The sequence below is a fragment of the Microsporum canis genome, genomic scaffold (genome assembly GCF_000151145.1).
Source record: "Microsporum canis CBS 113480 supercont1.5 genomic scaffold, whole genome shotgun sequence".
NCBI lineage: Eukaryota > Fungi > Ascomycota > Eurotiomycetes > Onygenales > Arthrodermataceae > Microsporum > Microsporum canis.
In genome coordinates, this window is record NW_003299165.1 from 772,264 (window position 1) to 788,731 (window position 16,468).

The 16,468-nt window shown below is 46.4% G+C and overlaps 7 protein-coding genes across 7 annotated transcripts; 4 read left to right on the top strand and 3 right to left on the bottom strand.

Moving 5' to 3' along the window:
• Positions 1 to 2,696: 2,696 nt before the first annotated feature.
• MCYG_05356 (conserved hypothetical protein) lies at positions 2,697 to 3,522 on the bottom strand (the record flags this gene model as incomplete). The annotated part of the gene is made up of 3 exons (XM_002845441.1): positions 2,697 to 3,103; positions 3,158 to 3,317; positions 3,427 to 3,522. 3 exons carry the CDS (start codon positions 3,520 to 3,522, stop codon positions 2,697 to 2,699), a joined length of 663 nt encoding a protein of 220 aa, XP_002845487.1.
• A 361-nt stretch (positions 3,523 to 3,883) lies between these two features.
• Positions 3,884 to 5,023, top strand: MCYG_05357 (phosphotransferase family protein; the record flags this gene model as incomplete). The annotated part of the gene is made up of 1 exon (XM_002845442.1): positions 3,884 to 5,023. One exon carries the CDS (start codon positions 3,884 to 3,886, stop codon positions 5,021 to 5,023), a length of 1,140 nt encoding a protein of 379 aa, XP_002845488.1.
• Positions 5,024 to 5,222: 199 nt separating this feature from the next.
• On the bottom strand, positions 5,223 to 6,237 carry MCYG_05358 (conserved hypothetical protein; the record flags this gene model as incomplete). Its single annotated transcript, XM_002845443.1, has 3 exons — positions 5,223 to 5,947; positions 6,064 to 6,086; positions 6,122 to 6,237. 3 exons carry the CDS (start codon positions 6,235 to 6,237, stop codon positions 5,223 to 5,225), a joined length of 864 nt encoding a protein of 287 aa, XP_002845489.1.
• A 720-nt stretch (positions 6,238 to 6,957) lies between these two features.
• Positions 6,958 to 8,252, top strand: MCYG_05359 (conserved hypothetical protein; the record flags this gene model as incomplete). Its single annotated transcript, XM_002845444.1, has 2 exons — positions 6,958 to 7,088; positions 7,139 to 8,252. 2 exons carry the CDS (start codon positions 6,958 to 6,960, stop codon positions 8,250 to 8,252), a joined length of 1,245 nt encoding a protein of 414 aa, XP_002845490.1.
• Positions 8,253 to 8,606: 354 nt separating this feature from the next.
• On the top strand, positions 8,607 to 10,106 carry MCYG_05360 (C-type cyclin; the record flags this gene model as incomplete). Its single annotated transcript, XM_002845445.1, has 5 exons — positions 8,607 to 8,824; positions 8,899 to 8,980; positions 9,058 to 9,186; positions 9,268 to 9,595; positions 9,667 to 10,106. The coding sequence occupies 5 exons, from the start codon at positions 8,607 to 8,609 to the stop codon at positions 10,104 to 10,106; spliced, it is 1,197 nt and encodes a 398-aa protein (XP_002845491.1).
• A 1,005-nt stretch (positions 10,107 to 11,111) lies between these two features.
• On the bottom strand, positions 11,112 to 12,632 carry MCYG_05361 (phosphatidate cytidylyltransferase; the record flags this gene model as incomplete). Its single annotated transcript, XM_002845446.1, has 3 exons — positions 11,112 to 11,929; positions 11,989 to 12,376; positions 12,477 to 12,632. The coding sequence occupies 3 exons, from the start codon at positions 12,630 to 12,632 to the stop codon at positions 11,112 to 11,114; spliced, it is 1,362 nt and encodes a 453-aa protein (XP_002845492.1).
• A 613-nt stretch (positions 12,633 to 13,245) lies between these two features.
• MCYG_05362 (conserved hypothetical protein) lies at positions 13,246 to 15,697 on the top strand (the record flags this gene model as incomplete). Its single annotated transcript, XM_002845447.1, has 2 exons — positions 13,246 to 13,812; positions 13,883 to 15,697. 2 exons carry the CDS (start codon positions 13,246 to 13,248, stop codon positions 15,695 to 15,697), a joined length of 2,382 nt encoding a protein of 793 aa, XP_002845493.1.
• Positions 15,698 to 16,468: the final 771 nt, after the last annotated feature.

The window sequence follows — 16,468 nt, forward strand, 5'->3', positions numbered from 1 at the left end:
AAAAGGGCTCATAACTGTCAAATATGAGCGAGAGCAGTGAATGATGATTGGTTGAATGAATATGAAGGCATACAACGGTGTAAAAATGCGTATATTCCTGAGCTTGCCTATCGTCAACTGAAGAGTATTATATTGGCCCTTAGACCCCGTGGTCAAATCCCCTTGATTCCACAAGCAACCTTTCAGTCCGCGACAATGTCCGAACAGTGGATTATCCCAGGGCTCAAGCCAATAGTGGTGGCCCAAATCGACCCCGAGTCCTCTTACTATGTTCGAATCCGAGTAGAGGTATAACCGCCTTTTTATCCCCTGAATCCTAATTTTATTACGCTGATAATGTAGGCCTCTCTACCAGATGGCCTTCCTGCTTGTAGTTCCACTGTTGTTCCCGCAGTCGTGCTCCACGATCAGCCTGGAAAGCTGTCCTCAAAAACTATCCAGGAGACATTCGACCGTTTCCTGGATATCGATGATGTATTCCAGGAAGCATTTACTAAGGACGCATTTCTGATCCTCCCGAAACCGATCGCGGGCCAGAGTGCCAAGATAGGGGATGCTACCCTTAACCATATATCGTCCGGATGCCTTAGTCTAGATGCGCTTCCAGCAGAGCTGGCCAGCTATCTCAAGTCAAGATCACTAGTCATGTGCGTACTAGATGAGGAATTCGATCTGCCTGAAGGCCCTTACTTTATCGTGGGCCAAACCCTTCATCAAGCATGGCGTCTCTATCCTGACACTCTCGGAGCATTTTCGACAACTATAGTTCCAGATGACACTATAGCTACCTTTCCGGATTCATACACACAGTAAGTTGGCGTATTTAATGTCTGGATAAATTTATTTTGACATCATAAGGACCTTTCGATCCTTACAGAGTTCGGGCTTCACAGGAGCGGACGCGAGTGTGGCTGTCCCATCGCGCCTCTACTTCAAGCAGAGTGATGAGAGACCATTGGATGGGATGAGAATTGCCGTGAAGGACAATATCCATCTAAATGGGGTCATCACGAGCCTTGGAAATAAGGCGTACGCCGAGCTCTATGGCAGGCAGACCGAATCCGCGCAGTTCATCCAAGATCTCGTAACCAAAGGAGCAGTCATTGTTGGGAAAACAAAACTCTCAGCGTTTGCAGGATCTGAAGTCCCCCCCTGTCAATGTATCGACTACTTCCCACCATGGAATCCACGCGGTGATGGCTACCAAGGCCCTTCCGGCAGTTCGAGCGGAGCTGCAGCTGCAGCAGCAGGGTACATGTGGTTAGACTTCAGCATTTGCACCGATAGTACGTACCATTTTTCCGATTTCTCAACAGCTCTCTAATCCCCCACTATGCAGCTACCGGTAGCATGAGATACCCTGCGACGAGTCATGGGGTTTGGGGCCATCGATCCACTTGGAATAGTATCAATTGGGCGGGAATTATCCCATCTTGTCCGTAAGTTCATTCATTTACTCGTTACCTACACCGAGTCTAACACATAGGGTAGATCTTTCGACACTGTTGGGCTCCTTGCCCGCACTCCCACTGAGATTAGGGACGTTCTCAAAACATCAGGGGCTACCCAGAGAAGCAATGATGTAGGTTTAAGGACCCCTAAGCAATAAGAATTAAAGTTAACTGCCTTATTAGTGGCCAACAACTATACTCTACCCGGCTGAATGGTTTCCCCTTCACGATGCCAACCAGCAACGCATGGCTCACGCATTCGTGAACGCACTTGAAACTCTCCTAGGAGTCACGCATACACAGATATCCCTTGCGGAAGAGTGGTCCAAGTCAGGTCCGGAAGACCTACGAGACAAATCCCTCGTTGACCTCGAAGATGTATGTATTTAATGCAGTGGCTTCCAGTTCCCGAGGCTCACACACTCTGTCTAGATGGCCGTTACTTTGGGTGGTTATGATAGCTACCACTATTTCGATGATTTTCGGTCTCAGTACTTCCAGAAGTTCCAAAAGCCGCCATACGTGAGCCCTGCGCACACAGACAGATGGTAAGACTAGCTTTTGCGTATTCCTGAATGGATTGCATAACTTACAACTAGCAGGAAGCTTGATGAAGCTGAGACTCTGGAAGGACGATCAAAGGCCTTTGAAATGATTCCGCGTTTCCGTGCCTGGGCACTCGAAAAATTATTTTCCGTTAGCGGTGATGGGACTTGTCAAACCATCATGATAGTTCCGCACGGGCGACCGGGGGCGAATTATCGTGACGGTAGATCAGAACCTAGCTCAAGGTTAGCTCTCTCTCTGAAATATAGCTCCTGCATAGCTCCTTTATACTAATATTCGTATCAAGCGGGGATACCGGCCCTTATAAAGGAGACCCGACCTTCTTTACGTCCATGCTAGGTGTACCCCAAATCGTTGTTCCCAGTATGTAATGGCCAATATGGAGGCAGGAGGTAATGACACTAATATTCCAATAGTCGGGCAGAACCCCTACAAGTCCAGGGTATCAAACCAAACTGAGTATGCTCCTATTTTCAGCACACTCGTCGGTGCTCCAGGTATTACCCCAATGTGTGTACCCACACAATATGACATTTGTCGGCTAATAATACCTTAGGCACAGACCTGACACTCGTCAAGGTGGCTGAGGAGGCATTGAAGAGGGCGGGGTGGCCAACCGACATTCTGACAGGCCAATTCATGTTCGAAGTTGGAGATAATGAGCGGCATTCCATTGTGTCACAGAACAAACCAAACTTCTGAAGAAAGTTGCATATCAATCGAAATTCTTTCCTGCAATCTAGAAAGGAGAGTTGGAACAGGGCCTGGATGAATTGACATCATAGTAATATTAATTTCGTCTTCTTTGAAAACCATGGCAATTATACGTGTTTGTTGGTTCAGAGTGGCCTTTACCAACCTATAGCCGAACTTCTCGCCGGTACTAGTTACTGCTTCTGTTAGCTCAGTCAATACAACCACTCCAAGGTCATGGGTCTTACAACTTATGGAACCGAGAATGGAGGAGATGTTGACGATTTTACCAGCGGAGCTCGCCTCGAGGCTTTTTTGAAAGTATTTTGTAGCTAGATAAGGCCCAATAACCATTATCTGAAACCATTCAGTGAGAAGCGAGCTTTCATATGCTGTCTATGGCTCTGGGCCCCTGCTAACTCCTAGATAATTAAACTACCTTCAGCTCATGAACATCGCCTGTGTGAAGGGAAATATTGATATATTCTCACCAGCACAATTAACAAGGCAGTCAAGTGGGCCAGGTCCGTACTGTTCAGCGGCTCCTGAAATTGAAGCTTCGACACGATAGCCAATTTCAAAAATATTTGTGGCCCATCGTTTCAGCTGTTGAAGTATTAGTTAGGTCCATACTTTATACAGCGTGTAGTGGGCCACAATACGTCGTTTATGGGTGGTCATTACGGGTTTGTGGCCGGATGGAACCGAATACTACCCAACCTTCTTCATAGAATTTTTGGGATAATCCAAGCCCAATCCCGCGGTTGGCACTTGGGATAATATCTGTTAATGAAGAGCAGATAATATACATATAAGGAAAGAGAAGTTACATGCCGATAATCAAGTTCGACGCCATAGTTTTATTTGTACCGTCAATTTATAGCTTCAATAAGTTTTGATACAGGCAAAGGCAGTACACAATGCGTATATCCTTTTAGTTGAAGTAAAATAGTCTTAAGGGTAAGATTTATCAGGCTTTCAGTGTGTTAAATAGAAGGTAGAGAGGACAGATGCCATTTCAAATATATTACAAACCATTTATAGCGCAGCCAAGATATTATTCTTATTTATCAAATGTTGTACTTAATCAATAGTTAACTTATATACTCTACCTCTATTTGAACGAGTGGACTGTTTTATAGACAGATACTTGAATATAACCTTGAATAAATATGCCTCGCGCCACAGGTCGAGCTCCCAGATCCATCCTTCAGGCCCTTTCACTCCCATTAGACGGCTCTGGAACCTCCTTTGAGTCTCTCCATGGGGGGTCAGGGTTCGCCCAAACAGGCCACTTGAAGGCTTCGGCACCAGATAAAGACGGCAGCGGCACAGGACTGGAGAAACATTATTTTGTGAAGATATCTTCGTCAACCCGGACTTCATCATCTGGTTCTGACCCATTGCCAGACGAAGGAGCCATGTTTAGAGGCGAATATATAAGCTTGAATGCAATATCTGGCGCCGTCCCAAATCTATGTCCAAGGGCAATTGCATGGGGTGAAATTAAAGATTTTGACCATGAGTTTGAAGAAATACCCTCAACTAGCAAGGCAAATGGGTCAAACTGGTTCCTTGTCACGGAATTCTTGCAGCTTGGTGGCAGCGCTGGACGTCGGCCAGCTTCAAACTCTACCTCTCTAGCGGTTCGACTGGGGAAATTGCATTCTACCCCGGCGCCACCTCCTCCATCTGTTGAAGAAGTTGAACAGGCTTCAATGTCAGATTTCAAGCTCAATGGAGCAGAGGGGAAGGGGGGAGATCGAGTTCCTCAGTTTGGGTTCCCTGTACCCACATTCTGCGGGAATGTGAAGCAGCCCAATAAATTTCGGCGTTCGTGGGCCGATTTCTACGCTAATCAACGGCTAAGGACCGTCCTTGAGGAATCTGAAAGGAGAAACGGACAGGATAAAGGTTTACGAGACCTAGTAGAGAGGACGGCCAAAGAAGTAGTTCCTCGCCTATTGGGTGATGGGCACCTTGGATTTGACAAGCAAGGAAATGGAAAGCCGATTGTTCCTGTTATCGTCCATGGGGATCTTTGGAGCGGGAACGCCGATGTGGGGAAGATATGCAGAGTATCTCAGGAGCAAGATGAAGAAGCGGCGGGTGATGTGGTATACGATCCATCCTCCTGCTACGCGCACAGTGAGTTTGAACTAGGGATCATGAAAATGTTTGGAGGATTCGGAGGTCAATTCTATAAGGAATACCACCGGATTGTACCAAAAACCGAGCCAGAAGATGAATACGAAGACCGGATCGACTTATACGAGCTGTCAGTTGACAATGTTCTACTCTTTCCATTATAATTTCAGTTTTATATGACAAACGCTGACATTTGTATAAACTAGATATCACCAACTGAATCATAATGCGATTTTTGGTGGAGGATATGGGTTATCTGCCATGTCTACGATGCGAAGGCTATTAAAGAAATATGGGAAATAAAGGTTTTTATATATAGCATATATAAATCTGTTACACGGTATTCCTATTTCCAAGAATCAGTTAAGGTACGAACCCCTTTCCAGCTCTTGTTGCCTTTGCTAGTTCACTCTGGGCCACATCGTCTGCATATCGCTTAAAAATAGGAATAGAATGTTCTTTATCACTTGTCGTCGAGACTACACTCTTCCTTGTCTCAACTTCTGCCATCCACAATCTCCACCTATTCCAAATAATTTCATCCTCCCCTCCTTCTCCAGGAGCCGGCACCCCCAGGCCGCCTTTCTTAAAATGGTTAAGGACCCATAGCCTAATTGCTAGTGGTGCAAGCATTATATCCGGTAGCATGAATTCCTTTCCATGGAAGAACGGACCAATCTCATCCATTGCAAGCGTGAACTCTTTCAAGTGGCCTATAAATTCCTCCCTTGCTTTATTCAACCCCTCATCATCACCTTGGTATTGTAAGAAACGATAAAAAGACGGGGTGATTCGCGAGGTCACATAATCAATCCAAATGCGCCCTCTTGCCTTTTGAAACGGGTCTGCCGGATGCAATGGTCGCTCTGGGTCGGTAAATGCATCTTCAAGAAACTCATTGATCACAGGAGATTCATACAAGGGCTTAGCAGCCGTTGACCCATCCGGCCGGAGCGTTGGACAGACAAGTGTCGGTACCAAGCCTCGTGGGTTCAGTGAAAGAAGCGAGGCCGGTTTCTTATAAGGATTCACTTCAATATATTGATACGGGATATTTTTCTCCTCAAGGACAACCCATACTCGTTGCACTACTATATGTTAATCCTGTTGGTCATCGTTGTATGTTCTTGTAGGGCTAAAGGGGCATCCTCATACCAAACCTATTTTCGAGTCAGCACCTTTCAACTATCAAAGAAGCACCCACCGTATGAAGAACGATCTGGTGTTCTTTTACACTATTTTAAATGAAAGTTGAAACATACGGGCAAAACCAGGCTGCGTATAGCTTAAGTGGCTGTTCGCGAGAATGCCTGTCTACAACCTTCTTGGCCAGGCCGGTTGCAGTTGGGTAGATATCGGCGTCAGGGGGGAGCCCCATGGTGTTCAAGTTATCCCGCACCTTTTTATCTAGAGAAATGGAGTTATCTATGAATATTTTAATTAATTGATGCCATATGTGTATATACTTGACTGTAATGTTTGTATGATGTCATTATTTGATAGTTACCAGTTTTGAGGGCGAAGCTGGTTGTATATTAAAGTTTAATAAAGGTGGAATATGACAGTCTTGTATGCAGCAAGTGAACAGATCTGTGACATCAAGGTGTCCTTGTTTAATCCTTGTTTAAACAAGAGAGTAGGGAAGGTTTAACCGGCTATGTGTACAGTGACAGAGATAGGATTTCTCTATAGAGTAAACATATCCGAGAAGACAGAGAGGCATAACATTGGAAAATTAAGTAAATAAGGAATTACTAGATACCCTCCTGTCCTGCAGATATATTGTTATTGTTCCTATTCCAGGCTGTGCTCCTTTCATCAATATTCCCTTTCACTGCAATTTGAGCTGTGAGCTTCTGAGTTTCTTTAAGGGTTAATCAACAAAGGCTGCTTCCTCCTGTCGCCCCGTATAAAGCGAAGAGTGTTTTCTGTTAAGTTCCTCTAACTAGGGCAGCGTTATTATACTTTCCAAGGCTCCGAGAGCCACGGTTTTATCTACCACATTTCGAGCCCCAAGTATATCATTATATGAGGATAATATAAGAGCCCGAACCATATATCTTTCCAAACGGTGCACTGTGAGAGCTGCGAGCTACCGATGGCCTCGGACACGGCCTACAAAACGCATGTATGCAAGGGAAATACTATAATATGCCCGGAATGTCACCTAGGATTTAGTGGTTGGCCTAGCCTTCGATGGCATATTAGATATAAGCATTCGGTGGATGAGTATGTGTTTTGTCAAGGTACTTTGAAAATCAAAGCTAATGTTAGTGTAGGGATGTTCAGAGCCAGGAGATGACGAAGGTGGCTACCAAAGAAACGCCCCTGGATGGAGATTGGGTTGGCACCAGTAATATATTAGGTCATCACGCATCTTCAGACCATTTTTCCAGTGTTCAGGATGGCCCCAGCGACGCTTCAGCCTGGACTACGACAGCACGGAACATAGTCCGACCAGTTGTTGGGAACCTCCTTGACCTTGATGATGATGAGATGAATGACGCAGGGGGCCAAACAAAGATCGCAACTGATAATTTCAAAGCTTTCGTTATACGTCGCCGCCCTGCTCAGGCTCTCCTAGATACGAAACCAAGCCGGGCTCTACCAGAAAAAAGGGGATCCCGGAGGTGCAGTACTTCGGAGTCTATGTCAGCGAGTAGCCTGACTCAGTCATCCGGGAGAGAACACTTGTGTAGTCCTGCTAGTTTAACGTCTACGCCGACAACAGGCCATAGAATCATCTGTTTTCAGTGTGAAGCAGGCTTCGATACAATAATTGGCCTCCAGCATCATCAGATGATGGAAGGTCACAATTATTGTAGTCTATGTTGTGCCTATTTCGCGGATGAGAGGTTCCTGGATAAACATATGAAGATGGCACATAATTTCAGGTGTCCCACATGTGATATAGCCCTCAGCAGCCCCAGTGAACTATTGAGTCACCAGGAAGAGACAGAGCACAGTTTCTGCGGTACATGCTGCTGCTACTTCCAAGCTGAAAGCATCCAAAGGAAGCATAACCGCATGTATCATATGCGTATGTCGTGTCCAACCTGCCAGGAGGTGTTTCCAACTCAGCAAGAATTGGAGCAACATCAGCGAGCGACCCAACATAGCTACTGTGGCCAGTGTGATGAGGTCCTGGGTAGCCAGGCCAACTTCGAGGCGCATGTGGCAACGTCACATATTCACAAGTGCACAGCAAGGGGGTGTCTCTTTGCGGCGGCAAAGCTGAAAATCCTGAAAGATCACCAGGAGCGGGAGAGACATAATTTCTGTTCGCCATGCAATCGTGCCTTTGCCGATGCCCTTGCGCTTGCTAACCATACCAAGTCTGAGAAACATCTGAAGAGGGCACGTATTGAGCAGGGCGAAGGTAGCCAGACATAACGTTGAGAGGTTTCAGGCAGCCGGCCTTGGGGTATAGGAATGTCCTAGCTGTGGTTTGTAGGAAAACAGGTACTTGAAAGCAGTGAATAGAAACATCACCTGCTGAAATACTACAACTGTTGTAAATAAGCCACATATCAGAATAGTAATGGTAATGGTAAAGAGAAATTAATCAAGATAGAGATAGGAAGACCTCGAAGTAGCGCGCGCAAATTAGACGGGCGGCAACCGGACTTACTTTTTCCCGCCAGCGTCAATTTTGCCGCAAGCTTTAAATGTTTCTGTAAAGAGAGAAAGCTATAATTCAACGGCAAATACATTTGATTCGAATGCTTTAATCCACGACATTAAAAGATGTCGCCAACGGTGAATGAGGGGACTCCGGAAGCGCAGCAAGCAGACGGCCCCCCTGTAGCACCTCATCCATCCTTTATACAGGTCGCAAATCCGTATATCTTTGAGAAAACGGTCCAAGATTGTTTTGCAGCTACGGGGGTAAATTCTCTTCGGGAAGATAGCAATCGGCTCCAGGGAATTACCTGGATTGATAACGTTCGAAAGGCTCTTCATCTGTTTGTGACTCTGATTTTATCCATTCTGACTGGTCCTCCAGTTATTTTGTTCGATTGCTGATTGATATGTTTAGGCCTGTCCGGACGTTCAACACAGCGTCTATTTATTACCACAAGTTTCGCCTGGTCCATCCGGACAATGAGTATAATTACATAGTATGTTCTTTTGCTATATTTTTCTCAATATCAACAGATATTCTTTGGGGCTCTTGTGCTCACAGTTCCACGTACAGGAAGCGGCTGCGGCTGCGCTATTTACTGCGTGTAAGATCGAAGACACGTTAAAGAAATCCAGAGACATCCTGTGCTGCTCGTACAATCTCAAGCTCCCTCCAACAGAGCAGTTATCTGCAGATGATCCTGTATGTCTTGCCCTGATATCATGAGGTCTCTAATTGCCCCCAGATGTCGCTGTTCTCTCTGTCTAACTATCATATCGACAGCTTTTCGAGACGCATTCTCGGGCCATCATTGGCCTTGAGAGGCTGATGCTAGAATCATCTGGATTCGATTTTCGAAACCGTCACCCTCAAAAGGTCCTGATGAAACTTACAAGGCAATGCGGCCTCGGTAAAGATTCGCAAGTCGGACGAATCGCCTATACTATCAGTTTGGACCTGTATAGAACTTTTGCCCCGCTTAAACAAACATCGGCTACAATGGCCTTTGCCTGCCTGGAGCTAGCAGGCAGGCTTCTCAAGGAACCGGTAGAGAAAATACAGTCTGAGGACGAATATAAACTATGGGAAACCTCACGTGCAGAGGTCATGGGTATGAATCTTCTGAACCTTGCTTCTTTTTTACTCTTTTTAAGTTGCTATTCTGACCTGGTAATCTCTCAGAAACAATCCTCGATTTACTCGAACTATACACACATAACCGTGCATCAACTTCAGTTGGCCCTGACTTTAGCCTTGACCTGTTCCTGAACATCCGTATCCCTTTGAATGAGGAAGCAGACGCCAACAATATCCCCCGATTTGCTTACTGGAAGAAGAGAAAGGCGGAAAGTAACGGAGTATCGAACGGGACCTCTTCAAAGAAGTCTAAAAATAGTCATCACCGACATAAAGATAACCACGATACATCTACCGTACATGTTGCTCCGCCCGTGAACCCGATGATGCCTACTGCTGCCCATGACTCTGTTGCGAAGGCCAATGAACGCAGCAGGGACACTGCGATACGATTCATGCTGAACCCTGAGCAGGCACAATCAGAACGTGAGACGGTGGCCGAATATTTCAAGGTTGAAATGGAAGAATATGAAGTGGAAGAATAAACATTGCGAGGGACAGAAAATCACAGTACAACAGGATTTAAGCCTCGTACCAGCTTAACGGCTGCACTGGTCTACGCTGTCCGGCCGGCAAACCAGATTGACTGAGAGAGTTATCCATGAGCCATCTCTGTGTGGGGAAGAAGCACAGAAGGCATAGATATGCCGGGTACATGTTACCGTTTGTTCCCTAGAGCCATCATAACAGCCGATCCGACTTTGGGGCTTCGAAATCAAATATCAAGGGTTAGAGGTCTCCTGGAGCGTGGCAGATTATCTGAAAAGTTGAAGTAGTAAGCGCTGATTAGCAATGCCTTATTCATATCCCAGCCGTGAAGGCCCTTGATGGTACAGGTCAACACCCCGTGAGAAATAACTGTATGTTCCATACAGTCAACCATCTTTGGGCCATCAGTTTGGACATAGTTTTACAAGATGGGCAATGTTTTTACTCAGGCCACACAAACAATTGCTTCTGGTGGACTGAGGATGGTTATAGTAGAAAGATAATGAGTCGAGAATACATGAAAGGACGGGATAGAAGAGAACACGAGAAAATGCAGAGCAAGTATTTATTAAAAAGCAGAGATATTTTCGTTTCGTGAGAAGAAACAAGCACTCATCGAACTTCCGTGATATTAAAGACACATCAAAAGTATGAGAGAAAAGGTTTGTAAGAAATGTAATGGAAAATGATCCACGTTCGAATGAGAAGCCTATACAGTATTGTAATGCACCGGTTATCTTTTTGGGAGTTGGTGATGATGAGAATAAAAAGATGCAATAAAAAGGATTAAAGGAGACCCAAAATCTCCAAAGTAGGTACAAGTTGATGGGATAAAAGAACATGTCGTAATAAGGGTCTGCAATCTGTGGACATCGCGGCCGGGGATCCATTCTAGGATCAGAGAGAGAAAAAAAAAACATCACCGGCGGAGTCGTCTGTAGTCTCCATTCAAACACTCCACAAGCTACAGATATGTTAGTGAACTTGTGTCTTCAGTCGAACTATAGGGAAAGCAGAAAACTCACTGATTCAGAGACAACACCTTGGTTGTATAAGTACTTGCTCAAACCCTTGATAAGCTCTATTTGTTCGTCAACCGTTAAACCAGTGATGGCGTTTTCGATGACTCCTCCAACACTAGCCTTGTGGACGGCGATAAAACTGTGGTAATACATGTAGGCAAACAGACCCATGATGAATTGGCAGTCCATTCGGTCAGTAATACCACCGTGGCCAGGAATAGACTCTCCAAAGTCTTTGATTTTGAAAGTACGCTTCAACCCTGAGGCGAAAAAGCCGCCGAATGGAGCGATAAGGGACGCAAATGTCGAAAGGACGAAAACATGGAATTGCACTGGGGCAATATGGAATGTTTTGTTAATGTGAGTCCATTCCGGCATGGTATATGGCTGTGCTCGGAAGCAAGGATTTGGGGTGCACTCAAGGCCTGTTAGGAGGTTGGAGCCCAAGTCGTTGACCGGGCATGTGAAGTATTTATACTGCTTTAGGACTATAGTCGCACCGTAACCGAATATAACAGTACAGATCCAGGCGCCGACGAAGCCCTCGACGGTTTTCTTTGGGGATAGCTTAATCAACTGTGTTCGGCCAAAAGTGATTCCACAGATGTAGGCGAAGATATCGTTTGTGATCACAAGGGAGACTGGGATACAGAACCAGATCAGCCCTTCGAAGATATTGTTCAATACAAAGTGTGCCTGAACCACAATGAGATATAGGGCCATGTGTGTCCAGGCAAACTGTGTAAACTGGAACTTGTAGTGCCCTTTCTGCAGAGTTGCAACAAAGAAGACGAAGCCTAGAGTTATATTAGCCTAATACACTATGCTGCGTATATATCTATATGTCCAGACTCACCTATGAGATAGAGCATAAAGCTAATAAACCGATGATGCGTGGCAAAAGGGAGAAGAATCCTATCAACAAGTAGGATGTGCTTGAAGTAATAGAGAACACTCTCTCCATATAAGAAATACATTGTTGTCACAAGGAAATACCAGTTCAGGGACTTTGTGAACTTGAGGTTCCTGGCTTTGCTGGGGACATCGGCTATCGCAATGACCTCCTTGAAGGACACAATCTGGACGGCGGTAACAACGATGATTAGGTAAAGATGGCCGGCAAAGATGATAACAAAGAAGCCGGCAATCATGACAAATGTCCATATTGTTCGTGTGATAAAGGTCTGTCTTTTCTTCTCGAAGTCGGAGAGAGCCTGTTGCGGCCGCTCTTTTTCAGATTTGGTCTGCTATATATACATCAAACGAGCAGGTCAGAGAAAGGAACAACATCTAAGCTGGTAATAATAACATTTGTATTAGATGCATCCCGGGGGCTCCGCATACCGTAACCGCCATCTTCTCAGGTATCAAGCTGGTATCCTCTCTGCTAGGGCTCTGGGCTTCCGAAGCGTCGCTGTCTTCCGATGAAGGATAGTTCGTAGCCTCGGGGCTGGTAGCGAGAGGATCTTGCGCGCGGAGATTCCTCCTGCTTTTGCCCATGTTTTGATCTTCTTTAGTCCTTGTAGCTCGTCCGTGTCATCAATCTATGTATTCTAGCTAAAGAGTTAGCTATGCGGACTTTATTTCTCCCCGTAAATGTGGGCAGTTCTCGGGAGGTTTTTGTAGCACACGAGGGACCCTCAGGGGAGACAAGAAGCTGGATATAACATACCTAGACAGCGCGATTTCTCCTTTGTCTCCGTAGCAGGTTAGAAACTGGGAGTATCTAGCTGGAAGAGACGGACAGGACGACTGATGGTGAAACCGTGATTCCTCATAGTCAACTTGGTGATTTTAGGATGTATTTTTTGGGTGGAACTTTCGCGCCCAGGATTGTATTTAGTTTACATAGATTGGTCAGCCCGACTACGAACTACGACCTCCGATCCTACAAGACAACAACTCTTATGTGAAGTATCGCCAGGCATCAAGGGGACTTGTCGATTATCAAGTGCCCAAAGACCAGCAGGGCTCCAATCAGAAGGGCCAGGCAAGGGTCAGAGCTGAAGTCGGAAACCCTGCGCCCCCTTCAGAACTGCCCCTTTGATCCTTCTCTTGAGCAATCGCATTGTTGTCGCGCCTGGGATGAAGCAGACAGGGCTGGATCGATGGGATGGAGGACGATAAGGACGATACCTTTTGGGACGACGGGGTCGACGACTCGGCGTACGATGCCCTCCTTGAGCTCGAACAAGACGCATATCGGACAACGCAGCAAGAGGCTGTTGCGCCACCTATAGAACAGCCTCCAGCGCGGCCTGTCAGGCCTTCGCTACTTCGATATTCCACCAGCAACACGTCAAGCAGCACTATTGAACAGAGGAAGAGACGGCGGAATCCCTCTCAGCACCTCAGACCTGCGCTGAGCTTTGGTGATACCGATTATCAACAGTGGGATACTAGCATACTCGATAAGGACGACGGACTAGACTTGGTCGATGAACAGGATGCATTGCTCGAAACTCCTGGAGAATCTGGCGAAGGAGGAGGCCAGCAAGCGGTCTATGCCAGCACATCCCTTGCGCCGGGGCAATGGCGTCGAATTACGGCGGATGAGCCCGGCGTGACCGTGGAACCTTTGCAGGTACAAGGCTTAACAAAAAGTCATGCTGAAACCTCGTTCACCGCAAATGCGTTCGAGTCTGTACAGCTAGAGGAGCTGAAAGATCAGATTGAACAGGTATGGGCTCATCGATTACAGTTATCGTAAAGTATACGACGGTCTCTAACCATCTATGAAAAAACAAAAGCTCACCCGGGAGCGAGAAAGGCTGGCACAAGAGCTAGCAGCCGCAACAGCTTCGGAGGAGGCACGAGCTGGAGAAATTGCCATCATACGGGCCAACCAGGTAAAGATTGAGAAGAACCACAGTCGTCAAATTACTGCCCTGAAAAATGCCATGGATGAGGAAACCAAGAAGTACCGGGCTGAGATTGAAGCTGCTTTGATGGAGAGCAAACGGCTCGTTGCTGAGAATGGATTTCTTAAGCATGATTTGCAAGAAGAGGCCTATCGAGCCTCCAAACTGCAGCATAACTTTCGAAGCAAGCCCAAGGATGATAAGCCCCCTACCACGCCCCGGAAAAGCAAGTCATTGCCCCTTAGGGATGGATTTGATGATGACGAGCTCATGGTGTCCCCTACAAAATCTGCCGGAAGGAGGTCTAAACGTGGAACTCCAGTGACGTCAAACAAGCGGAAACGTGTAGTAGTTGATGATTCCCCCATACCTATTGCGCTCGAGCTTAGCCAGTCTCTCGGGGCTACTGCTGACGATACTGGAAATGATGCAACTCCTGAAGAAGAGACCGCTGAAGAGCGTCAGCAGCAACCCAAGCGAGAAGACCGTAATATGCGGTTTATGCGCCTTATACTCAATCACCGGACATACCCTAGGAAAGCCCCGGATATGGAAGTATTTTCGAGCATGTCTTTCCCATCTGACCCGGACCGCAAGTTTTCATCGATTGTCATACAATCGATTACCGCTCACAGCTCCGACAACTATGCGGTTGACTATATTAAGGCCATAGCTTCGTTATGGTCTCGGTCTTTAAAGGAGCATTTTCATAGCCCTATTGCCATGTTCATGTCAATAGTAAAATTCATACTCCACTTGGATCTTCATAAACTTGCTCCATGCATTATCGAATCGGTCGTGCCGGTATTACAGAATTCCGGATACATAAATGGAGTGCCCAGATTTACCAGTTCTCCTGTCTCGCATGAAAACCTGGGAAAAGTCAAGAAAACACCGCAGAAAAAGCTGGATCACCGCGTCAGCTCCACGGAGGCACTTGAAATACTCTATCTGATCGTTAGCGGCTGCCAGCAAAACCGGCAAGCGCTGGAGCTCTTCTGGCGATGCGTGGGATATGACTTTATTCTCATAATGTTAAATTCCTACCAACAGCTCAACGATATCATCCTGACGTTAAAGATTCTAGCCTGCGGCCAATTAACCAATACCTTTGGCCCCATCTGTGACTCCGAGTCTCAGCAACTAGAGCACGAAAAGTACATAATTGACCGGGCGGCTAATCTTCTCAGTGAACTGCCTTCTTCCGACGAGGGCGAGGAACCATATACAGGCTGGGAGATCAGCACCCTACGTGTTGAGGTGACGATGTTCCTAAATGAAATTGCATTCTCAACTCCGGATCCAGAACAGAACCGCATAGGTAAAATGATTGCTTCCCACCCCAGTGCTTTAGCCCGGGCCTTCCGCTCCATGCACGACGAGCTCGATGCCCTGTACTCGAACCCGCCTGAACGAGAACTCCACGCAGCCATTGTCAACGGTCTGACTCGTTTGGTGTACGGTATTATCAAGTTGTTTCCCGACCAGGTTGACCTGCCTTCACGGCTACGCGCGGTGCCAGGCGCGGTGCAAAAGCACCTGGTCGTTTTGACTCGTTTGGCATTCAGTGAAGGGCTGTTGTTGGAAGCCGGAATTGTCGATGAGACTGTCGAGATGGCTCATGAGATGCTGGAAGAGGCGATCAATCCCCAGGAGGCAGAGGCGCTGATAGAGGCGTTTCGGTCAACCAAGGGGGATGAATGAACAATCTTTCAGCAGTAAGACAATGCCATCATCCAATGGATGTTGTACTATAAGCTTATTACCTTCCACAAGGTTCTAATCTCCTGGCATACTTTTGATTTTGTTGGAAGATGTTTAGCTCATCTATAGGGAACTTCCATCAGGAGGGGAGATAGCAGGTTCCGGATGCTGCCATCCAAGGGCTGAACGTCCTTCACTGAGAAGCAGCTGATTCCCAAGCTTCATTTTATAAAAGTTGGTCGTCCTCTTATTTCCTTTAGGTTAGCAGACACCCACTCAGCTTTCTTGCGAACACTGAACAGTGAGTAGCCTGTGCGAATATCCCAGCTTATGTATTCTGTCCAATAACTAACCAAGCTGTACCTGTCTAGAATCTACAAAAACAGTTCTATCTTTCCATCCTTTGGCAAGTAAGACTTCCTTTGCAGAACAATGCAGAGCTGGCACAGTCTAACAGGTTGGTAGGCCAAGAATGTGTGAACAATGGGTGCTTCATTACGCCTGCGGCTGCGAGTTTACGTTGAGACGGGATAGCACCAACTGCGATGGAAACTGTGCCGAAGAAAACATCACCATCCTCCCCGAGGAACAGTACACTGAAGAGATATGCGGTGACTGCAGATGTGGGCCTGTGTATATTTCGCCTCCCAGCAGCACTGCTGAAGAAGATAGCTCAGACGAGGAATAGGGAGAAGTTCTTTTAATATCAAGATCTGGATAGATGGCCAATTTCAGATGTCCTGTATATGTAGGACGACCATAGCTCCCACA